This window comes from Chaetodon trifascialis, chromosome 21 (assembly GCF_039877785.1).
Source record: "Chaetodon trifascialis isolate fChaTrf1 chromosome 21, fChaTrf1.hap1, whole genome shotgun sequence".
Taxonomy (NCBI): Eukaryota; Metazoa; Chordata; class Actinopteri; order Chaetodontiformes; family Chaetodontidae; genus Chaetodon; species Chaetodon trifascialis.
The window spans coordinates 15349886-15374925 of record NC_092076.1 but is presented as its reverse complement, the minus strand read 5'-3'; the positions used below and the strand labels follow the sequence as shown (position 1 = coordinate 15374925).

Here is a 25040-nt window from a genome sequence, read left to right as displayed (position 1 = left end):
GTGAGGGTGTTGATAATCAATAATCACACCCCTCGCAGGCAGTTCTAGTAGGAGTGCTCCCTCTTATCGTATTAGGAGAGGATGGCGGATTTCGCACAGGGCCAAAGGTCTGTCGACGGCAGCTCTGTGGCTCCTTTGTGAAAATGAAGCAGAGGAGCACAATTGCTGCTATTCTACTGTGTGTTCTGGATAGCAACAGTTGACTGTCCGTGTTGAATATGGTGTGGATTCATTTCTTCAGGAGGGGGCTTTCAAGCGGAAACAGAAATCCAAGACAGTCAAATCAGACAGCAGTAAATCAATCATGACTTATTTGAATACAATTACACTGAAAGTTGAAAACGTACGGTGACTCGGTCACAGCGGAGACGCTGAGGGAATCTCTTTGTTCCGGCAAACTGATACAATCCCCGAAATCTGAATATTTCATGGAGCCGACTTCAAATACCCACAGACTGAATTATTTGGCAGCAGATTCAAAAGTGTCAGGCTGTGATGGCGCCCCGTTCCAGGTCAGTACAAAAGCTTCGACTTTTGGCACATTTGTGGTCAAAAATCAAAACAGCGCGTCCTTGCTGCCGTTCGCATTATTCATACAGAAATGTAAAGTAACTCCAAAAGCAATGACATTTACTTTCTGCTGCCCCTAATACACTAGTGGTGTCATCTCATATATTCGTGACCTTTAGTATAATCCCTTCAATCTACCCAGAGCCTGTTGTGCATTGGCAGTGATGGCTGATATCACAGCAGAGACACAGAGCAGATGTGTTGGGATGACTGCTGTTCTGACTGATAATCCTATGCAGTAAGAATCAAAGTGGAAATCATGCATGCAGGTGGGCCTGCACTTGACTTCAATAGGCTGTTCCACAAAAATCCAGTACGCTCCCACGACAAAGAAATGACTGGCAATATGTATGCTGTGATAAAAGTCCAGGACGCACTCGGAGGCTGAATTTTATGGCTTATTAAAGATAAAACAAGCGAGGGTATTACCATGTTTCTCCACATCCTTCAAAGGGTCAACTCCAGGAGACAGGATGAAGAACATGGGCGTAGCCGGACCCGACTCTTCAAAGGAGACGGCGAAGTCCAGTGATCTGCCAATCACATACTTGCTCCCCAGTTTCTCCTCTACAAAGTCTCTGCGGGGAGAATATGACTCAGTTCTCCTCAACCCTTTTTTATTATCTTTGACCGACAAGCTGAATAACTTGAAGAGGGGGAATCTTCTGTAGCGCCTCATGCAGACGGCCGCTTGTGGAAAAACATTAACTCGAGTCACGACCGTGTTGTCAGCAGCTCTTTTCAACCTCTTTGGATTAAAAAATAATGATTTTCTCGCTGCTGTTCTAACAGTAAGTGAACGCTTTCACTCTTAATAGATACACATTCCAAATTTTCTATATGTAAATCCTTGCTGGCAGAATATTTGAAGATACAAAGCTCACATAAATTACATTGTGATGGATGAGTCAAATTTAAAGCAATTAAACACTGAGTTTGAAACACTTTAATGATCCTGTGCAGCAAACTCTGCTGTTGTGTCAATAAATAGCTTTAGGTAAGTGACGCATACCATAGAGGTCTACCTCATAACTCAGCCAGCTTGCTTGAAGCCTATTTGATACTAGTCTGAAAGCAAAAGGCCTGTTTGTCATCAAGGTCCCATTTCCACCTGCTATAAACACCCAATCTGATTTAGGACACTGAACTCTCTCTATTATGCCCCCATTGTGAACAGATGTCAATATGAAAATTATATACGCAGGTCAAGGGAAGTGATGCGTCATCATTAGCCCAAGGTGAATTATGACGCATGACTTTAACTTGTTGGGTGTTTATTTCTCTTAAAGGCAAAACATTCCTGAATTCAAATGTCTAAACACGACAAAACTTATGATGTATATTTTTTAGTGCTGTCAAAAATATCGCGTTGTAAAGGCGTTAAAGCAAATCAATTTTTCTGAATAGAAAGTTTAGTTTCAAAAAGTTGCCAGATGGGTCGACTGACAAGACCAAAGTTTGGACAGAGGCATATGGAACTAAAAACAAGCTTACTGCTGCCATAGCCAAGAAATGTTCAATCTTTCTAGAGAGAAATAAGAGGCTTGGTTGATAAGCCTCGGGTGAATAAACAGAAGAGCATCATAGTCTGACTGCTTGTATGTTCAAAGGAAACTTAAGAAAGGAAAGTTTAAGCCATGGTTTAACTGCACTATAGGCTGAGTCCTAGTTTACAATGATGTGCACTTTGTAACTTTATCTTGTATCACCCTGTTTTGATCCCTTAGAAAGGGTTGTTGAAGGGGCTTTTTTGTAACCAAGTATTTATTTTTTTGTCATCTGTTTATTGACAGTGTTAGATTGTGTGAGATTTGATTCCTTCAAATGTGAATGACTGCTCAAAATGAGAATGTTAGTGTGAAATATAACACTACACGTTGTTTTCAATAAAAAACATTTGCACAAAGCAAGCCTATCCATTTTTCCATGTTAACAGTATTAAAATGATAATTAATGGGACATTTAGAATAAATAAAAATGTGTGATTAATATGCGATTAATCGCGAGTTAACTATGACATTTATGCAATTAATCACGATTAAATATTTTAATCGATTGACAGCACTAATATTTTTCATTGTCGCAAATATTTCCAAGAAAGTTCAAAGGGGAAAGGGAAATCTGTGGCTTCACTCAAGGTAATGGTACTTTCATTTGGTTACCTGTCAGCCTGACTTTTGCCTGAGTCACACATTTGAATCAGCAGTGGTGGTTATTTAACAGTGAAGACAACAACTCCCATCATCCCGCACTGCCTCATAACATCATCAAACATGCTGTATTTAAGCCTGCATTAATTATTATTATTATTCTTATTTTAATTTTTTTGGCCACTTGAAGAAACATTTCTTTAGAGTTGCGGCTCTGGCCACCTAATGGACGTAAAGGCACCGGATGTCGACAGCTTTGGAAGCTTGCTCTGAGCGTTGCTTTGTTTCAGCCCTTTTTTGTGTTCTAATATCCAGATGACATATCCAGGTAGAGATTGCATGTTAATACCAGGTGGAAATGGGGTCCAACTTTGATAAGATGACACAGGTTGAGGGCTTCTTCTATAGTCTTGTTTAATAATGAGGCTCATTGATTGCAGAGCTGTGTAATTGCTCCTTCTTCTCAACAGCACACAAACACAGCGGCGGTGAGCACAGGTGCCCTGTCAACTCAAACTCTAAGTCAGAGGTTAAGATGTTTAACCTTTCCCCTTCCACCAAACAGCACAGATCCTTCACGGGGCAAAGGGCGAGCTGTGATTCTCCTCCTCACCTGACGGCGTACGTCATGCGGTCAGGCCTCAGGGCCCTCATCATGCACAGTCTCTGGAGCGAGGTCTTGTTCTTCCATTCCTGTGGGAATTTCTCTTTTTCTGGACACTCGGACTCGACAAACTTCTTCCATCGTTTGGCTGAGCCGTCGATGTCTCGATCCAGGTTCCTGAACTCTTCCATGGAGCACAGGGACTGGTGGTCGGGGGGGAAACAAAAGTGACTGTGATCAGCAATGCACATTAACAATAGACAGCACAAGGACTAACTTTGTTTGCAGAAGTCGGCTGAAAAAAAAAAGAGCAGGAAGGAGTGCTTTTCTTTCCTCATGCCTATATAAATGATATTTATTCAAACAGAAATGCTGAGTAAACACGATCCCTTTCATAACGGGACGGGGGGTTGGGGAGGACTGAATATGCATCCGTTGCAGAACTGGCAGGGGCTTCATGCGATGCCCCAGCTGACAAATGTCTTATCTCATCTGTGGAGAACAGCGGTGTCATGGAGTGCAGCAGGTAGACTCCCAGACAAGTATACAAACACACACACATGCAGTATGTCTCCTGTATGCTGTCTCTTGCAAGTACTGTCCTGAAGCTTTCCCATGGCAGACACATAGAGGACAAGACGTTATGGAAAAACAACATTCTACAAACACTCGCCACTGAGCACGCGGTGGTACGGTAAAGTGAGACGACATGGCTCAGCGCACACTGCGACTGTGTGTTTAATTACTACAGGCAGTTGGCAACCTCTCAGGCCTGATGAGGGAGAATACACTGGGTCTCTTGGGACTCCTGCTCTGCTAATATCATCAAGAGGGGCAAAACAATCGAGGATCTTATCCGCCTTTAAAGCTTTCCAGCTGATTATGTTTCCAACTGCGATAAGAAAATCGAGTGACGGAATTTGATTAGCAGCGCCTTAAACAACCACAGTGGGTTGAGTGCAGTTGGGGGAAAGGCCGTCTCCAAACCCTCAGAGGGGTTTAGGTTAAGTTAATATTCTAGGCGGTACAGATTGAAAAATTCATGAGCAGAGGAGGCTAAAAAAACATGCTGCCGTTAGGGTTTAGTTTACTGCTAAACTGATCTGACAAGAGAGGGAACCTCTGCTGCTTGACGTCCACGGGACCGCACTGCCAGACGTCTGTTCTTTAAGAGCAGCGACCGAGCTCGTTCCAGTGCCCTTTCAATGTTAAAATGCACCGGGGTCACGGAGCTAAGCCTGGCCCCAGAGAATCACACGGCAGCAGAGCGGAGCTTTGGGTTGAAACAGAGAAAACAGACTTCAATTACGTCGCCGGCTCTCTTAAGCGCAGTATGTTTAACGCAAAGTTGTTGCTGGGAGAACGGGCTGCACAAATTGCATCACAGGAAGCAGCTCCACACACAGGCATAAAGCAGCTGAGTACTCAAATAACTTGAGGGAAATTGTGGATTTCAGTCAGGCCTCTCGTACATGACAGGCTGGAGGGAAACGTAGCTCGGAAAAAGACATAGGAGTCAATTAAACCTTTCACTCGTGGAGACTATTTCTCGAGATATGCCTCGAAAAGAGAGGATTCTAAAGATAGAGCTGACGTGCCGTTTAACACTCCTCATGCATCTTTTTAATACATCTCTCTCAATCTCAAGAGGAGGGTTCTATCTTCATGAAAGAGCAACCTATTTCGGGATGGTGTGAACAACTTTATCTTGCCGTTTTGTGCGGATCTTGGCAGGAGGGTTTTGTTCAGGTGTTTGTTTACAGTATTGATATTTCACATCTTGTCTCTTACCTCGCCACTCCCAACAAGGTAGCACCAGAGGGTGGGGAGGGGTGATGCTAACTTCCCCTCTAGGGGATGGCAGAGTCTACAGGTGGATGTCAGAAGGTGCTCTAATTGACTGCCATGTCATTGAAAATGCAAGTATCAGAGGATTCTGCCCTCAGAGGTGACGTCTGACACCATCGAGCTTCAAGCATCGCCCACTTCCTGTCTGACTGCGCACTAAGAAGAAATTTGATCTGCTGGTGCCCCTTTGCATTTCACAACAAGAATTCAGCCCCTCTCCGCTGTCATTGCATTTCAGCAGTGGCAGGAATACAGCCATCTCAGCCTCTCGCTGTACCTTGATCCCTCCCCAGGAGTGGTTAGATAGGAAATCCACTGGTGATGTTACACCTGGTTGGACAGGGTATCTCAGAAGGAAGTCCAGCTCTGCAGGGTTTATTTCTTTATTCATCAGCAGGATCTGGGGACACAACAAACAGGAAGGACTTTTGAAATGTTGTATTTTCAGCACAAACCACATTTCCTTTCCACTTGATTAGATCCAAACAGGGCTGCTGGTCTCAGGAGCGGCCGATTCAACGGCAAGCTTGTTCTCAAAACAAACCATGCAGAAGATGAAACCGACTTCCATTCCTACCTGGAAGGCGAGCTGAGCGATGTACGTGAGCTTGTCACACTCAAACAGGCCTCTGGTGGTGTACTGGAAAACTGAGGAGGTGATGCTGTCAATTAGGTTGTACACCCGCTGCTTCAGAGCCTCGTCTGGTTCAGCCTTCAGAACGGCTTTCTGGAAGACCACACTGAACGCCTGAGGACGCACAGGAGCGGGCACAACACTCAGTACTGTCTCAGCGTCTCACATCGAAGTGTTGGAAGTAGCAAAGTAATAATATTGTTGGATATAGAGTAACAGAGTCAACAAAATAGAAACCAATAAATGAAATTATATATTATTACAATTGTATATATTACTGTATACAATACTACTTTGGCTGATATAGAAAGTTATTGACTGTAAGTGATTGAAATGTGTTCTGAGTTAAGTATTCATCATGTATTATTATTGTTATTAACCCTAACTACTACTACTGTTACACTAGCTGACAATGCTTATTTCCCATTTAGCTCCGTTTTGGTCTCCACCAGCTCACAGAGAAAGTATCTGTCTCTTTAGCTGCGAAGTGCTTCTCTGTGTTCACCAGCTGGTCTGCTGTTTTTACGCTGGCTCGGTGGGCTCAGCAGAGCCTTTTCACCGAAAACAGCCGCCTGCTGCTGCTGGAAACGAGGCCGATGAGTGCAGTAAGAGTGAACCAAAACAAGCAGCTGAAAGATGCTAAAAAGCTGCGTAGAGCTGAGGGAAACTGAGGGCAGAGAGTCTTGAGAGAAAGATTAACACATTGCTGGTTTTGGTCTTTTCATGGGATTTGATGACAATAAGAAAAAAAACAGAATCATGCCTTGTTGCTAATATATGGTGTCTCCAGTTTGCATTTGTTCTTTAAATAGTCTGTTAACAGAGAAAATGTAGCTCCATCACTCCTGAAATGATTCCTAAGTTTCACTTTGTGACCATCTCTTGCTTGTGAACACTACAGCACAGATTACTTGACCATACCAAGCAGAGTCTACACATATTACTGCCAACCAAATGTGCAGATTGAGGTCTAATTGAAAAAGTAGCTGTTGGAGTGACTGTAAACTGCAATGTAACTCAGGAAATGGGATAATTGCCATTATGTTCTACTCTGTGTGCTCTGGTGTCATTTCTGTCAGTTTAGCAGAGTCACACTTTGCTCTAACCTCGTGTGAAGAACACATATTATAACATATTTCATTTCATTCACAAGGTCAAAGGTATATACACCCTGTATGTGTTTTCATTTGATTATGTTGGGAAATAACTTGGGCCAGGGCAGCTACCTGCAGAGTCGGGAGTGATTGCAAACCATATCTCAGGCTGCCTCCTCTCAGCGCTCGCTGGCTGACAATATGAAAGACATTACGCTCTACATAACCACATTAGGGAGCCACAAACACAATAAAAGCAGGGCAAAGAGCATAAAACATGGTGAGCAAATGGAGGAAGGAGGGGAGGAACAGAGGAATGAGTGTAAAGAAGGGTCTCAGTGAGGGCCCGTGAGGCGGGCAGGAAGCACGGCGTGTAAATAGTGAGGCTACCTTGAGAGAGAACTGGTACATGGGGTGGATTTTATTGAGGTCGTTCATTATGAAGTACAATAAGGAAGCCCGTGCTGCTGCTGGTCGGTAGTGCTCCCGAGCCTCATTGATTTTAGCCTCTGTCACCTTGGCTTCTTTTACCTAAAGTGAAGACAGCGCAAACACAAATGGAATCGCACTCACAGACACAAGATCACATCGGCACAGATAGTCACACGCTCATCAATCAGCTAATGATGAAATTGCGCACCATCCAATAAAACACCCTCCAGTGAAGAGCAGAGCTATTCCAATTTCACGGTTCCAGCCGAAATGTTCTCACACTGTGTGGAACACGACAATTATGTGCCGTTTCTTTTTTTTTCTTTTTTTTGTTTGTTTTTCTTTTTTTTTTTATCTGCAAATGCCTGCGCAATTATGCTTAAGAATGAACATCTGCGAGGCGGCGCTCGTCTCGTCGACATCTCTCACATCATGGTGCAGTAAAGTGCTCTGAAGGATCAGAAAAAGCTGTGATTCTCTGCTGAGGTGACATGATCTGATTTTACTGACCAAAAAAAGAGAAGACGGAAAACTGCAATGCTTTAGATCTTTTTACACTAGCTAGATAAAAAAGAGCCAAATGTTGTGTGACACTGAAACAATGACTGTAGACTTTGATATAAGATATAATGAATTGACTTTCACACACCTGAAAATGGGAGATTCACAGTTGCTACAGAAATATACTGTAGCCTTGTGGATATGAGGGTACTATGTATGTTGCTTCAAAGGGGATATCAAGCTCGTGGGCCGAGGCTGTGGCTGCTGCTGCAGTACGCTTCAAGTGATACGATGTGGTCAAGTTTCAGTAATGATGCACAGTGTGTGCAGGGATTGGCCCATAAACTCAAGTTAGTGTTATGGATCTGGAGCTGGATCTGAAGCTGGAGGCTTCTTTATCCAGAAGCCCCTAACTTTGGCTAATATTGAGATGTATGCTTTGTTTTCTGTTTAATAAAATGTATTTTGGTGATAAACTATACAGTATAATTATACTGTAGTAATTCACTGCATAATAATATGTACTTGGTAATTACAGTGAAAATTGGTCTGCTTGACTCTAAAGCCGACGTGCCCAGTTACTACACTGTAATTACAGGGAAAAGGGTCTGAACAAGGGACTGGGTTTATTCACCCGGTAACAGCAGGAGTAGAGATGATAAAAATGCAAGCAGTTGAAAAGATAAAAAAAAAAAAAAGAAGAGGACCTTTTCTTCGATCTCGGCAGCGGTGCGTTTGGTTGTCTCCAGGTTTTCCACCAGCTCCGTGTCTCCCAGGAAGTTTCCTGAGGCTGAGGACAAACGAGACAGCAGGTTGTCCTCCAGCGTCTTCAGAGTGATCTTGAAACCGTTCTGCTGCTTCGTCAGGTCGGACTAATAAACACAGAAACACACACAAACTTCCACTTTACAGGTTCATTGGAATCTGCGGAGTTTATCCGAACAATGAGGATTTCTCAGCCGCACGAGCTGCTCGCTGTCAGGTTCTTTTCTGGCCTTGTCATCATAATCTGAGGCGGTGGGAAAAGTTCAAGGTGCGGGTCAATACGAGGACATGAATACTGAAGGGCACCTCAAAGGCAGAACTAATCAATATGCTCTGCATTGGCCATCCAGACCCATGAAGAGAGGGCTCGGGGCTGGATTAGCCAGCGTCCGTCTGGTTGCCAACATCAAACCTCTGGTGACCTAACCCTTGATGTGATGAGACCGTTGATTCAAGCAAGAGGGGAAGTAACTTTGATGGTGAACCACACACACACACACACACACACACACACACACACACACACACACACACACACACACTCACATCTATGAATCACCTGATAAATTCAATTATGAACCGATACAGACTACAAACACATACACAACCAGCTCAGAAATAACAGGTTTTACTCACAGCTCACCATATGGATTAGTGCACCGCGTCCTCTAATAAAGCTTAAACTCAAACAGTTTCTTTTTTTCTGTCTTTGTTCTGGCTGAAAAAACAAGCGTCTGAGAGAAACTTTCGCTTTCTCAAAGCCCGGTGTTTGAGGGGCACTGGGAGAACAAAGCCGGCAGGGCACGGTTACTTCTCTTTATTGCTTCATCCTGCTTTGTCCTTCATTATACTCTGCTGTAGCTCCTTGTTTCTGCTCGATAATGACTTTGCTTTATTGAAGTTTGCCTTTACAGAAGCCTCTCTGACCTTTGAATTGTTGAAATTACGGGAGGGTGGGCTGTTGTGCGATTTGCCTGCTCCGTTGTTGCTGGTGACTGATAATAGCTGGAGGTCTTTGAGTGGCGTGATCCCTGACAAACAGCGGTAATGCGTTTCTGCCGGTGCTGTTTCTGCCCCCCCCCGGTGTAATCACTGGGGGAGCTGGGGGCAGTGGAGGCGGAGCTGTTCCTCCTCCCTGTGGCATAACGTTCCCACGACAAAAGACATACTTAGCTCAGATCGCGCTGGAGGAGTTGATAGTTTAAGAGATCACACTGCTTAATTGCTCTCTTTATGACAGTATTTCCTATTGTGGTGATGAGAGGTATTTTACACCATTGTTAAAACTAATTGAGCCTCTGCCTTGTTAAATCTACACGCTCTGAGTTTGACGTTGTTACCGCTCTGTCGTTGAAAACTTCCCCTCTGCCAAAACTGCGCGGGGGGGAAAAAAAAAAGAAAAAAAAGACGTGATTTGTGGCATTTTAAGGAAAAACCTGACATGCGTGTGCTTCGAGCAGAGAGAAAGAAAAAGTACAGAATGAGTTTGAGTGGTGGACATTTAACCAGGGACGTTTGCCTGTGTGAGTCAACTGTGACCTTCTACTTGCCCAGACTCAGGGCCCTCGAGGGAGAGAGCCATCCACACTAAAACATTCCCAAGCGGATCAAATAATGAGTCACTTTTTAACGATTAGCTTTCCTCTGGCACAATGTGCTTGTAATTACCCTTGCTTTGGAAAACAAACAATTAACCAGTCAGCAGAACACCCTAATTGGGATTAAAATGAGATATTACATCTATCATTTTTTTTTTTTTAGGCAAATGATTACCGAGTGCCACAGAGCAGCCCTGTTAAGGTAATTTGGGAAGTGGAGCATTTTTGTTCTCATTAGCGGCGAAGGTCTGAGCAGGAATTGCGCCTGAACAGACGCACACAAGGCCGCGCACACGCTTGTGTGCGCAAAGGGGGGGGCCGGCGGAGGTAGTTATTGTGGTAAAAGGTTGTAGACTTATCCCCCTGTGCTCACTCCAAAAAGGCAACTTGACATTTTAAGCTCCTTAGCCCGTCTTTGGCTCGGTTAAATGAGAGCTCTTTCACCTCGTAGTCATCTTACGGCTCAGTAACGACGCTAACCTCATTAAAGGTATAATGGCGCCGAGTCACTCAGAGAATATAAACAGGTACAGCCAATTTGCACTTCGCTATCAGTCCGATGATTGTTATCAGTCCGGGTTGTTTACTGACAACAAAAAGCCATTCAGCACCTCATTCTAAGGGCTGTGTTTGGATAGGAAGGTGCAGGGAGTGCACGCAGCGATCCCCTCCACCTTCAACTTTCAGTGTTAATTAAAATGATAAGTGAGTTCCAGATCTTGTTTTTTTTTTTTTTTTCTTTCCTCACCCTCCGATCTCAGTGAAATGCTAATTAATCAAGCTTCATTAAATCACATTTCACTTCTTCTCCACTGGATTTTGCTGAGGGGACGTAAGGCTTAAAATAACTCTGGCATTTTGGCTTTTTTTTTTCTTCTTCTTCTTCTTCTGCCGTTTATTAAAAATGCTGATTTGTCCATGAATGAAAGCCCACAGGTCTGAATAAAGCACAGCCTGCAGAGGCCCGACGCAAACAAGGACACCTCCAGAAAACCATCAAAATGCAAATGGGATTGTGTTCGAGTAAATCTGCCTGACCCGTTAACAGAGTTCCCACATTATCTTGTGTTTTGATCTCTGGGAGACACTGCCGTCAGCCAGACGCATTCTGAATGGAGGGGGACTCGTGCTTTTCCTTTACCCTTGACTAACAAGAGCCGCATTTAAGGAACAGTGGAAGTGTGTCAGTGCGTTGTCTAATTGCTGTGGTGCAGGAGCGCCACCGGCCAACGCTTTTCAAACCGCTGACATGAAAAGAGCAGATTGTCGATGAGACGAGTGCGAGGCATCATTAGGCGCCGGAGCTTTGATCAAGTGGATTTTCACTTAATTACGAACATTTACATTCGCGCCGTACGCCATACTGTGGACGTCGTATCGGCCGCTCATTACTCCTCGAAAGGCGTCCGAACAGCCACCAGGAGCCTGCTGCATTGTACACAGCGCACAGTCGGCCATTAACTCTTAGCGGCGATGACAGCTTAAAGCTACAGCTGGTGACGCTTATCAACAGAGCGGAACAAAAGCTCATTCCTCCTCGCAGTCAAGGGTCCAAGGGCCACACAACAAAGGCAGTCATTTACATTAAAAAGAAAACACACCTTTAAAGCGCCTCCTATCTGCCTGGCCTTTGATTTTGGAGAGGTGGATGTGAGTGTGTGAACATAAACGAGTCTGCCAAAGTGATAAGAAACAGATGAAATTCCTTTGAGGATAGCATCAAGACTACAATCACACAATTCCAGGAGCTTGATGATAAATTGAGGAGTGTCTCAGGAACAGCAGCCTGGGTGACTGCGACACAATGGTGAATTGCCAGCGCTTCAAAAGTTAATTTGATTTTTGAATTAGGATTATTGGATTATTGCCTCTATGGGTGATTCTTCATGGACGCATCAATCCCTGACATTCAGATATACTGTAAATACTTTATCTTCTGCGACTGTCCATCATCATTTAGGATGCTCTTGCTTCCAACTTAGCTTTCATTAAAGCTTCTGGGTGTTCTATTTAAAGCTATTTGTTGGGTGGCTATTAAATCATAGCCGGTTAGAAGCTTTTGTTTAACAGCAGCAATAAAATTGTTGCCTTAAGTGGACTGAGAACGATGTCCGTCTTGCAGAAGTGACGTTGCTTTACCAAACGCCAGTTAGCTTATCAGCGTTCCGATAAGCTGTGAAAGACTTGTTGTATAGCGCTCTCCTCCACCATCATTAAATCGCCAGATGAGGGAACGGTCCAATCCAATCGCACTAAGGCCACCACCCTAAACTTGCTAAGTGCTACTGTCCTCACGGCCAACTCACTGCCTGGTCTGAACGTCTTCCAGGACCTTGCCTTACAGAATGGGCGAGAGGTCATTAATGAATCATTTTTGTCAAAATGGCATCATACGCTTCTTTTTTCTTGCTAGTTGTTCCTTCCATGTGTGTATACTGGGCTTCCCCTGTGTTTAACTTCGCAACGCTAAGAACTATGGGTTATTCCCTCAGGCAAAGTCTGCAGAAATGCAGACTCACGAAGTGTGCATAAAGGACTCTAAAGGTCTGCGACAGAGCCCTCGTGCACTGACAGTGGGACAGCCCTAAATCCTGGTGGACTCAGTGGGAATGCACCTCAAAGTCCTTGAGTCTGTGAGTGTGGACACTGGGATCGGGCAAATATCTCTGGGAAGAATGCTGCTTATCCCTCCAGTAGAGTTCCAGACAACCTATGACCAGAGGGGCCGATGCTAAGACAATTTTTCCTGTGATTGTGCGCCATCTGTACGTCGCTTTTCTACTGTGATTACTTGCAAAACATGTAAAACTACAATAACATATCACCACGTTCACCATGCGTTGACATGGTGAACTTTTGCATATTTACAGAAATTATTCCTCATTTGGAGTTGTGTTTCTGCCCACCAGGCATCACGCATTCACTCTCTTTTAGCTCTGTTTTTGGTCTCAAGCAGCCCGTCAGAAAATGATCTCGCTCTTCAGCAACTAAGTGTTCCACCATCTCCACCAGCTAGCTGCGATAAAACTCACTATGAAGCTCATTAGAGGGGAGCTGCAGAATCAGGTGTTAATCCTCTGTAGGTTCATCACTCAGTGACAGCGCAGGAAGACAAACAGACTGAGTTCTGCAGTTAAAATGAATTGTTTAAACATTATTTATGCGATTGGAGCCATATGCAGACATTCCTTATTTGGAAATGAGAGTAAATGTTTGGGTGCCACTCTTTATATCGGAGTCAAATGAATGTGTTGAATGCATTTCCTTCCTCATAAAACATCTACAAATCCAATCTTTTAAATCCAGAACTGTTTGCATCCACTAGCTAGGGGTCTTTTTCTGTGTCTTTGCCGGCACATTGCGACAAATCTCAGGAATGTGTATTCTTTCATATATGCGTGTATGAGATACTTAAAAAGCGTTAAATTTCAAATAACTTGAAGCAAACACTTCATATCCAAACACTATCCAGCGCGCATTTAATGTGGTGATCTAATTTTCCGAGTACTCTATGTTCCACACGCCACGTGAACACACAGGCACCATGTGCATGCAGGGACAAATTCAGACACACTCACACAGACACACAGGCACACACAGCTGTGCAGTGTCCCAATCTCCCTAAGTGAGGGACCCAAAGCCCCATAATTATCACACATCCACTTAGTTTGCTGTTAATCAAAGGCGCCAGCTGATTGTCTTGGAATCAAAGAGCCTGGACCTGCAGCCTCTTGTGATGTTTAAAGACAGACAATGTTTTCTTAGCATTAGCATTTCGGAGCGTTAAAGATGGATAATGACGAGCGAGAGTGCTACAACGGCTTCTGGAGGCCTCCGACTCCACTGGCTGTTTCTTTTAATTACACCTGCACAGACGAAGATCCAGCGTGGAACAGTTGTTTGTTCTCTGATAGCACCTGAGGAGTGTGACAGGTACCGCTTTCACATCTGCTCAGGTTCACTTTTACATTCCTTCGACATATCAGATGAAAAGAGACGCGTCTAAAAATGCGCTTTGTTGTTAAATAGCTGTCTGAGGTAGTGTTTCTCTCCGCCTCCACTGACACTTCCTCACCTTCAGCTGTTCCAGGTCAGGTCTCTCCATGCTGACCACCGCTGCCAGCAGCTGGTCCTCCAGACCGTCTCTGGTCACTGTGAAATTTATCAAGGTGCACTGGGCCTGCAGCTCCGGCTGGTAATGAGGGCTGGCGAGCTTGGTGTGCAGGATGAGGCGGAAACTGGGGTTGTACTCGCACTCCTTGTCTCCGATCTTGATGTACCTGTTTGGTAAACGAGGAGCGGAAATCTTGCTGCTAAATGGACGTTTTGTTGTATTCAGACAAATTCTCTCTGTCTTGTACACTTGTCTCATCAGTGGTTCTCAGACCTAACGAACAATATAAGGTTTTGCTTTTGGAACAGCTGAAGCGTTCTTTACCTGCCCTTCTTAATGGTTTCTCTGCCCAGCAGAGGTCCAAGAACAGGATCCAATGTTTCCTCCAGGTTCTCTATAAGAACCACATCACCTGCCGACAGCGCTCTCTCTATGGCATCCAGGTACCTTCAGGACGAAAGCAGCACAATCTAAAACTCCCCTCCAGAAAAACAACGCTGAGCACATTCCACCGCAACGCCTCTTACCCTCTCTGTCCAATGCGGATGACACGCAGGTCTTCGCCGTACTTGTTTTTGATCCACTTGATGCCTTGCAGCTGGGGGTCCACCATGAGGGGCCAGCGCTGACAGGAGGTGAGGATCGTGGCGTTCTCAGTGGACATCCTGTCAGCGGGCAGCCCCTCGTTCTGCCACGCCGCGATGTCCGCGCCATCCGTCAGCATGGTCAGAGGGTCCAGGTCAGGGGTCACTGGGATGGGAACCTTACAGATGACATTGACAAGTACGTATGAAGCTCGAATCATCCTTCCCACTGCAGTTAAGTCTTAAAAGCGGTTCATGCTAAGCTTCAGCGATACGGACGTACCGCTTCTTCGAGTTAACCTCGATGATTATTAAGTGGGCTTTCATTTTTTGCTCAGTGTCTGATTTCACCCATTGATACAGCAGAGGCATGTATTTCAAGCGGTATCATGCTTTCATTATTATATTATCACACTCCACATTTAGAGGGTATTGAATTCTTTAATTCATTCTGTAATGTAGAGCGATTGTCTTAGTCACTGTGATAGACAGCAGTGATTGTGACAAGCAACAGGTTTGCAGTGGAGATACTTGACGTGTCCTCTTGAAAAGGAGAAGGTAGCTGAGCGTTTTTTCAACTTGCTTCATGCTGTCTCACCCAGCGTCAGAGACTTGCTGGAGAAGCCTAAGCAGCCCATGCTGACCAATCATACTGCAGCTCTTGTGGTCTCCATGTGTTTGCACATTTTCAGTTGTGGATTAAAATACTGCTAAAGTGGGTATTTATGGCAGTTAAAAGGGAGAAGATTAGAGCCTTTCTTGCACTTCCTGAAAGAAAAACTGGTTTCTTCCAACTTCAATTTTATTTTCGTATCTCTGGTTCACTGTTGTCGGAATGACGTCACTGAAAAATGGGCAACAAACACAAACAGTGAGACAATTAGACAGATTGTAAACAAGCCAACACAGCTGCACAGTGGCTGCTTGTGGTATTTCAGCAAAAAAAAAAAAAAATATCCTCACCTCAAAATGCAAACATATTCTATTATCACTGTTTGTATTAGCAATTCTTGATGCATGAATTGTAAAAAGTTTCGTAAAAATCATGTGACCAGTCGTGGTTGTTGCCCAGTCTGACCTATTTTTAGTAACGTCACCACATTCCGAAATTTCAGTAATTACTTTAGCACAATATCATAACAACCTGCAGAAATGAGGCAGTCCCCACCTGCGCCAGCAAATAGAAGACTTGAAAAAACACAAGCAGTCCAAACAAAGGTGCATGTCAGGTGTCGCCCCTCAATGCACGAGTGTAATCCCACCTTCAGCTGACTGAGATAGGGCCTCCAGGTGCTGTCCATGAGCTGGAGCCTGTAGTGTTTGGTAAAGTAGCCCAGGTAGGAGATGAAGGCGGTGATGAGGAGGACGTCCCCGCAGAGAGTCCTCTCCTGTTTCTTGAAGTTTTCTACAGCCTCCGCCCAGCGAACGTTCTCCGACGCCAGACCTCCCACCTGAAACACAGACCAGGAACACAGTGTTTGATTTCACTGAAACTTACATTACCACAGCACGTTCCCCACAGGCATCCTGTAAAATCAAATCTAAATGAATCCACGGCCGCCGTCGTCAACGCACAGCCTCGTGAACATCAGGAAACGTCCAGAACAACAATGCTTTGCCACCTTCAAGCCCTTTTTTATTAGGTTTTCATATCCTTTATCACCTCTCCGCTCGTGTACCAACACCTCTACTCTTTACCGCAGCAATGATCCAATTTTCCTCCGGGGATCAATAAAGTTCACCTTCATATCTTATCTCTTCCAAACTTGAGAGTGTGCATACTTGGATACACACTGTAACTTCTCAGCATACACCTTCGGAAACACCGAGCGCTTCGTCAGTTTGGCTGCATTTGCATTGATATTTGCGAGTGACGAGCAGATGAGCGCTGCCTCTCGTCCTTTTGTTGCCCCTGTCAGGCCTTTTGAAAACTTCCTGTGAATAATTTAGTTTATCATACTAACAGTGTCAACACTCATCTTTTCGTTGTGCTGCTGTCAGCAGGAGATTTACAAACAGGCAGATGATGGTGGGGATTCATGTATATGCGTGTGTATGTGTGTAAACATATGAATTGTGCGCAGCCACACTAACAAGCAGGGAGACTTTTGGGATATACATGTGTTTAAATGCAGGTTTGTGCACTTGGAATGCAATGCAAAAGCTACTCTCTGTATCTGTATTTGTCAGACAAAATATCTGCATTTTTTTTTTCAACTGTCACTCCACTTTCCAGCCACGCCCACCTGCCCGCTCACCTGATTCTCATTACCAATCAGCTCAGTATTTAAGCCGCTCTCCCACACTCATTCAGGCCCAGATTGTTCTTTGCTCTCATGTGAGACTCTTCAGCATTTACCTTTGGACTGATCTCTCATTGCTGAACCTGCCTTTGACCACATCTGTTCACCTGTTCCCCTGTAAATACATCAGTCTTCTGTCCCTGACTAAGAGTTTTCCCTGCCTGTTACAGTTTGGTGTTTGATTCACCAAACACTTGAAGAGACTCACAGTCCAACTATAGAGACTTTACATCCAAGCCAGTTTTTTTACCTGCTTATTTGTTTCTGAGGAGTCTGAGATTAAAATTGGTACAAGCTATATCCGTGTTGTGGTGGCGCTGCATTTGGGTCCTAAACCCCCCTGTTACAGTACAATCTGGACCCAGCAATTTCCACCCCATCATGGGATCACTTTGAGAGGATTGAGGCCCTGATCCTGCATCCACAGCTGCTGCAGCCAGACAATCAGCAGTAGCTCGGGAGGTGGCGCTGGATAAGTTGGCTGCACAAATCCAACAGATAACCATCGCCCTGACCCAGCGGGTGGTGCCGGGGCCACCTCCAGTCCAGTCCAGTCCAGTCCAGTCCCGTCCAGTCCAGTCCACCTCCTCATGTCTGCGATCCCCGGGTGGGAACTCCCTTACGCTACACTGGCCCTGCCACTTTTTCCGCCGGTTCACACCGGCCTGCTAGCCCCCTGCCAGTTTCATACACTACATCCACTGTCTGAATATTGAAGTTAAATTTATGCACACCTCCCTGTATTTGTTTACATTTTGACACATCATCATGAATAAGTCATGCCGCTTTGGGCGCTGTTTGTACTGTACGGACATCAGCCACCTGGATTACTCCGGCGCTGAGGAAAAAGCCTGAATCTGATGACTGTGAACCAGGCTGTGAAGTTTTTCTAGGATTTCTAAGGAGAGTTTTGAAGAGTTTGAAGAATTACGACTCTGAGAAGAAGCTGCATGATGTTTGTGGCAAGTTTAGTCACAAATGGGGACAAATATGACTGTAAAAATCCAGATTGTGCTTTCATCTGATCAGAATACATTATCCTCTTGTATCCAAATAATGTATTAATACTGGTTTACATGTATGTGCATCTAAGAGAGCAAGACTAACAGCAAAATCAGTTTGTGGTTCTATTCTTAAGGTGTATAAACACAAGCTTGTACACATGTGCATCTATCTGGGGGAAGGAGAAAATGGGACAGATGGGAGAGGCAGTGTGTTCGTGTGTGTTAGTGGGCAGCCGATGCTCTGCGTGACCCCGCTGTTGCCCTCCTCACCAGACGATTGGCTAGGGAAATGGTGCGCGCGGTTGATTCTGCCTCCTGTTGGCACTTGAGCTTGTCTGCAGTGGCTTTCTCAAACTTGGCTGTCAGCTTGGCCAGGTTCTCATTAAGGTGCTGATAGGCCACGCACACCCACAGACACACACACACACAGAAAGAGAGAAAAATTGGCACTTGTTAAAATACAGCGTGGTCATGAGGAATCTTCAAAGACAAAGAACAAAGATAGCTAAAGTCTCTGTGAAAGAAACTTGGGAGTGTGTGTGAAGTTGGGTAAAACTTATCATTCCCTCCGCTATGGATTTATTTGGCATATGGAAGCAATTAGCACAAGGACAAACAGGATTAATCGGTGGAGAGGCACACAGGTTCAGTAGATTAGTTTGAGGATTGCTAATTCCCCTTGGCTCCGAACCCACTCTCCGCTCAAGCGATCTGACTGAGGGCTGAAAAATGACAGCAAGAAGTCATGCTGGATCTTATTAAGAGTCGTCACTCTGCACTCTGCAGGGTTTGATGTAAGCAGCAGCCGCCGCCGCGGCGTCCCGAGCACCGCGCTCTGCTGGGGCTCTCTGGCGCTCTGATGTGCTGAATGTCAAATGCCACCGAGAAACAATTATTTACAGCTGCTTTTATCAATAGGGTTTTTAGGTTGATGGATTTGGTTTTAGATTAATGAACAGTAAAAGCTTTTAATAGCACTTACCAGCTTTGTATTGATGAAACGCTGGTGGTATATCATTACTGGCAGAGCTCATGTGTCAACTGTCACTCAAGTCTTGATAAAATAATTCATATCCTGAATTTTTGCTTCAACTTATAGCCTCTGGTTATCATTTTTATTTTATTTTTATTGCATCAACTTCATATTATGCTGCATATCTTCTGGGTTTGACAGAGTAGCTGATCCACGCTAGGTACAGAGATTTCTGGCTTTCACAAGTCATCTCTCAGCCCACGGTCGGCTTAGTGCAGAAGTCAGCCTGCCAATGATGCTCTAAGACGCTCTTTAGTGTTTGTGTCGGTGCGTTTTTGTGTCAAACAAATGAAAACAAGATCAGGACTTAAAAGAAAAACAAGCCCTTTCTTTAATAAAATGGTAATGCAATTTCATGGAATGTATCCTCTGGATTTGAGATATTAAAATTGCTTTCTGTTGAAACAAATACAGCATTTGGCATATAGCAAATAAACTTTTCATTTCCTGTATAGCTGGTCCAATGCGGCGGCTTACATTGATCTTGCTCTTGATGGTGGCGAGCTTCTCCTGTGCGGCAGCCAGCTCTGCGTTGGCCTTGCTCAGAGCCTGACGCTTGGGCTCCACCTCACAGTAAACCTCATAGAACTTGACAATGTTTAAAACCCAGGAGCACAGGCCCGCCGCCGCGTTCGACTTGGAGGCCACAAGATCTGGCTGGAACTCTGGATCCTGGAGAAGATGAACAAGTGTATAAATGAAGAACAAAAGGCTGATCAAACGTGCCATGACGCCCCCCAGAAAAAGTATTGCTGTCCTACAAAGCCAAAACATAAAAATGCTACCCCATGTCTGGAGACCCCAGGTCTTAGAGCCAACAAAGCACATAAAAGAGATGAGTCGATGTGGGATCAGCAGTTTTTTTATGGAGGGGTTGGACCCCTCGTTCATTGGAACAGCTAGCTGAAACTAAAGAGCTACGTTAACATAATGCTAGCTGATGCAGCAGTTACAGCTAGTCTTAAAAATTCATCAACTGCTTCCTATTTTCTGTAAATAACACGAGCTAAACTAGTCTCAGTGCCCTAGTGCTAGCTTAATAAAGTAGAACTAACTGCAATCTTAGCTTATAACTCCAGTGGAGTTAACACATTACGCTGCGTAAGCGACCTAAAAAATACGATTTTCAAGTGTAACTTGGAGATGAATTTAATTTAGAATGGTTATAAAAACATCAAAGAAAGGTGATATCTGACTAAAAGACGCTGCATGTTCCCTGTGCTGAGTCACTGAGGCTACAAGGTCCAAATGCTGAACAATGGTAAATTAAAACGAGTGGCACAAGAGTCATGAAGACAGTAAATGTCTGTAATATCCATCCAAAGTTTGCTGGCAAGAGCCTCTATACATGGCTCTTATGATGCTAATGATTTCAAGAAAGATTGTGTTATATATTCTTTTAAAAGTTTCACAATCAATGATTTTTGGGTAAACTAATTTTCCCAAAAAGGTCTGTTGCACAGTTAGCGGGCTGAACTTGGCAAAACTTTAACCCCAATTATAAAAGTCACAAAGACATTATGAGTTAGATTTGTGGGGGTGTCTTTTCCGAGACATTGAAAATCGTTCCATCAATAGTCTGAGAACTGAATCTGTGTAACGTACATGGTGAATTTAGAGTGAATTTTGGCTTTGCTGCACTGACTTACCTAGTATCCGCTCCACTGAACTTCATAATCAGGGCGGCTGTTCAATTTGTAACGCTTAATTAACTGGTTGATTTTCTCTGGCTGTCATTTGGACACTCGGCAGCCATAATGTGCCTCTGTCATTGTAGTCACACCCCTGCTAAATTTATGACTTATTAGCTGGTCTCGCCAAGCGGCAGATATTGCACACAGTGCGCCGTTAGCGCTCATTTTAATGAGTAAGGTCTAATGGAAACGCTCACCTGCAGGTAAGGCTGAATAGCTTTCAGGCAAGCCTCTGGGATGTTCTCCTTGTTGAAGTTGATCAGAGAATCCAGGAACGCGTCCACTTTGGCCATCATCACCTTTGCGGCCTTCCAGCTGCGATCCTTTGGGACTTTGCCGCCGGGCGCTGACAGGACCATGACCGCAGCTGTGACGTTGGTCACCGCTGCCACCGGGGAGCCAAACGACTTCAACTCTGTCAGGTTATTCTGAAGCAGGCGAGATAAAGGGAGCAATGGACAGTAAATGAAAGCTATGATTTAATTGAGTTTGAACAACTGCATATCTCTGTGGTCTGCTGAGGGGAAAAGAGAGAGAAAAAGGAAAGGATTAGAATAAAGGCAGAAGAACCTGCGCTGACTTTGAGAAGACAACAGAGAATACTAATTAGGGCATCTTTAGAGAGCTCTAAGCAGTGATTGAACTGTCGGTTCTGCTTGTTTGAACAGAGCGCACCTTTTAAACACAGAGGGTGTTTTTGAAAATCCCCAAGGCTGCTCATAAACCTACACGGGATGTGAGGATGAAGAGAAAATACCGGCAGAACATAGAGAAAACACTATTTTAGCAAAGACCCGACTAAATCCTGTGATTCAATAATCTTTTATACAGTTCAAGGCCCGTGTGGACATAACTTATTCCACTGAAGCTGGGAAAACTAAATCAAACATAGAGAAAAGAACACAACCCTCCTCAGAAAAGACGAAAACTAAGAAGAGCATGATGGAGCAAATCAATAAGACACAGCAAGGTGTAAGAGAGTAACTGACCTTATTGAGTGTGTTAAGGGCATCCTGAGCAGCAAGGAGAGCTGGTTCAGCTTTGGCTAAGTCCTCCTCGCAGTCCCTCTGTTTGCCGCTGACCACCACAGCAATGGCCGCCACCTTTTGCTCTTCCTCATCCGCGACTGCCTTCTCCTTGGACACCTTCTCAGTTTCTATCCCAACCACCTGGGGACAGCACGCAGGATTTATCGCTGTGTTAATGCTGCAGGTTCAGCTAGTGGCTTCATTTTCACAGCAGGGATACAATGAAAAAAAAACAACCTTTGTTTAAGTCAAGCCACTAAAAAATCTGCACAAGGCAAGTTAAAAAGCTAACAAACCCCAAGAGGCAGAATGAAAAGTTCGACATGCAGCAAATAGGTAGAAAAACATTGTACAGAATGCTGGTGTTCACCCCTCTGACCTATCTGAGATCAATCTATAACAGAAGGTAACAGCAGATGAAGAAAGATCAGAGGTTTAAGTCCAGCCCTCTCTGAGTTTCTCACGCTGCGGTGAGCAGTTTCTGCAGACAGCACCAGGCAGGAATCTATCTGTGCATTATCCAGAGCAAAGAGGGCACTGCTCCTGGAAGGACGAGCCGCTGCTGAACTTTTTAAATGTCTTTTCTTTCAAATTCCATTCATCCCCATTGCACTGGAGGCACTGCTGAAGACAGATATCTGAGCAAATAAAACCAAAAGTATCTGCGCGGCGACATACCCCGAGAGGAGCCGAAAGTGAGAAAATACCAGCATTTAATAAATGCTAATGCCTGTTCATATCCAGCACTTTCTTGCCTGGATCAGCTTGTCAGCGTCCTCGTTCTTCTGCTTGAGTTCCACTTCTTGTGCAGCCAGCTTGGCCTTGAGGTCGTCTACCTATTAGAGGATAAGACAGGGAGACCAGGAGGTCAGGGTGATGTGACCGGCTGATACTAGAGCCAAGGCTGGAGCTCTGGATGAATGAACTGTAGATCATAATCACAACAGCAGAACCAAACAGTCTCTAAAAAGTCAAATTCCACACACTGTATATCTACTGTATGTAGGCTTATCAGTGCACACTTCACTCAACCTTTAAGGCAACACGCTGAGTTTTCTTGTAAACAAACAGCAGTAGTGGGAAGTACATTTACTCAAGTACTTTACTTAAAGCTGCAGTAGGTAACTTGTGTAAAAGTCATTTTTTGTCATATTTACTAAAACTGTCCCTGTGTCCAGACAGCAGTACATGAAACATGTAATCTGTGAATAAAACGGGCTCCATTGGTCCCAACTACTGCTGCTGCTGTGATTTGCAAGAATCCACCGCGCCCGACACAAAACAACCCATCAGAGCCAGAGGAGTGTCTGAGGGAGTGTCTGACATCTGTCAATCACTACTCACACACGCTGTGAACCGCCCCCTCCCTCCGCTCATGACCCCGGCTGCCGCTCAGTCAAACAGCTCTGTGAGCGGCGTCAGGGGGCGAGTGAAAGCTATGGCGGAGCAACAGCCACCCACAGAGGAGAAACTGCTCATACCATCGCTGCCAACAACGGCAGATACAGCTGAGACAACAAATAACCTTAAAGCTAATATGGTGATTGTTATAGTAACACTCCACAGTGCGTACGGTATGTTAGCGACTGTGATGTAGTGGCTGGGCAGAGTTAGCTTGTTTTCGATGCTAAGGTTAACGTTACTGGTTGTCATGGCAGCTGCGCAGACGCCGCAGGGAGGAGGGGCTTGGAGGCAGGGCATGAGTGCAGCGGAGAGGGAGGGGGAGTGACGTGAACTTGTGTTGGTTCAAATTTTCAGGCTAAGTCTGCTCTCTTCTCCATCTTACCTACTGCAGCTTTAAGCAACACTACAAAAGCACTTCTATTGTACTTTTGCCCTTCTACATTTCAGAGGAAAATATTGTACTTTTACCTTCACAGCATTTGAAAGTTATTGTTGCTAATTACTTTAAAAATGATTTTATATATAAACATATATGTGTATATGTATATGTGTGTGCGCGTATTCCATATCAACTCAATATTCCTTCATTAGTCCCGCGAGGGGAAATTCCAATTTACAGCAGCATCAATAAAGTGGATAGAGTATTGAAAAAGTGCAAGGCAAATTCAAAACAACAAGTCTATCTATCTATCTATCTATCTATCTATCTATCTATCTATCTATCTATCTATCTATCTATCTATCTATCTATCTATCTATCTATACACACACATACATACAGCCATATATACTGCATATAGATATAGATATGTATGTATGTATGTATGTATGTATGTATATATGTGTGTATACACACACACGTATAAGTATATATACGTATACATACATATACACGCTTTCTTCATGAGAGAAAGATAAGTAGATCGATACCACTCTCACGTTTGTGTATTAGGTACAACTCTGTGAGGCCATTAGCTTAGTGCATAATTAAGACTGGGAGCAATAGTAATAGTGTATAGATCTTCCCTGCTTTTTATGCTAAGCTAGGATAAGCACTCACACCGGTGAGTGACGAAGCTCGTACAGTCTGCACGAGATGTGAGGAAGATGAGAACACATGCATTAATATGAGGGGAGTCGTCAATAGAGCGCAGGGGTGGGCTGCTGACAATAATCTACTTTTGTCTCATTAAACGGTATAAGTAGCAATCAGTGCGTATATCATGAGCACTAATGAATCTATCGCTATCATCTAATTGAATCTCTCAGGTGGTTTTGAAGGAGTGATCATTTGTTTTTGTTGTTTGCGTACTCATTGGATCTTATTAGTAATACAATCGCTGATCAAGCTCGGTGGCAATTTAATTGAAACCTAAACATCTCCTCGAGTCTTCAAAGCGATGAGACAGATTCCTTGGCTGAGGGAAGTCGAACAAATGCGCTTCACAAAGGGCCTAAACCTTTACGGGTAACATTTTGTGCTCTGAGGGATTGTGCCATGGACCATGCATGTGACCTTTAATCCATTACTAGAAAAAAAATCTTATTCTGTCCGAGCAGATAACGGGGGTGGGAAAAGATGAATGGCATGCATATCTGGAGAAAAATAAAAGCTTTAGGATCAAGAGCTGCTATCAGCACACACACACACACACACACACACACACACACACACACACA

At 44.3% G+C, this 25040-nt stretch overlaps 1 protein-coding gene across 1 annotated transcript in view; it reads right to left on the bottom strand.

The window, feature by feature from the left end:
* Nucleotides 1-25040, bottom strand: part of dnah9 (dynein, axonemal, heavy chain 9) — a 118232-nt gene that overhangs the window by 23019 nt on the left and 70173 nt on the right. The window contains exons 55-69 of the mRNA XM_070990066.1: nt 22712-22792; nt 21918-22097; nt 21126-21356; nt 19712-19906; nt 18472-18591; nt 16157-16345; nt 14838-15073; nt 14635-14757; nt 14272-14476; nt 8541-8705; nt 7291-7431; nt 5750-5920; nt 5450-5572; nt 3334-3527; nt 1000-1148 (exon numbers count right to left, since the gene is read on the bottom strand). Coding sequence (XP_070846167.1) covers nt 1000-1148; nt 3334-3527; nt 5450-5572; nt 5750-5920; nt 7291-7431; nt 8541-8705; nt 14272-14476; nt 14635-14757; nt 14838-15073; nt 16157-16345; nt 18472-18591; nt 19712-19906; nt 21126-21356; nt 21918-22097; nt 22712-22792 — 2503 coding nt within the window. The remainder of the gene's footprint in view (nt 1-999; nt 1149-3333; nt 3528-5449; nt 5573-5749; nt 5921-7290; nt 7432-8540; nt 8706-14271; nt 14477-14634; nt 14758-14837; nt 15074-16156; nt 16346-18471; nt 18592-19711; nt 19907-21125; nt 21357-21917; nt 22098-22711; nt 22793-25040) is intronic.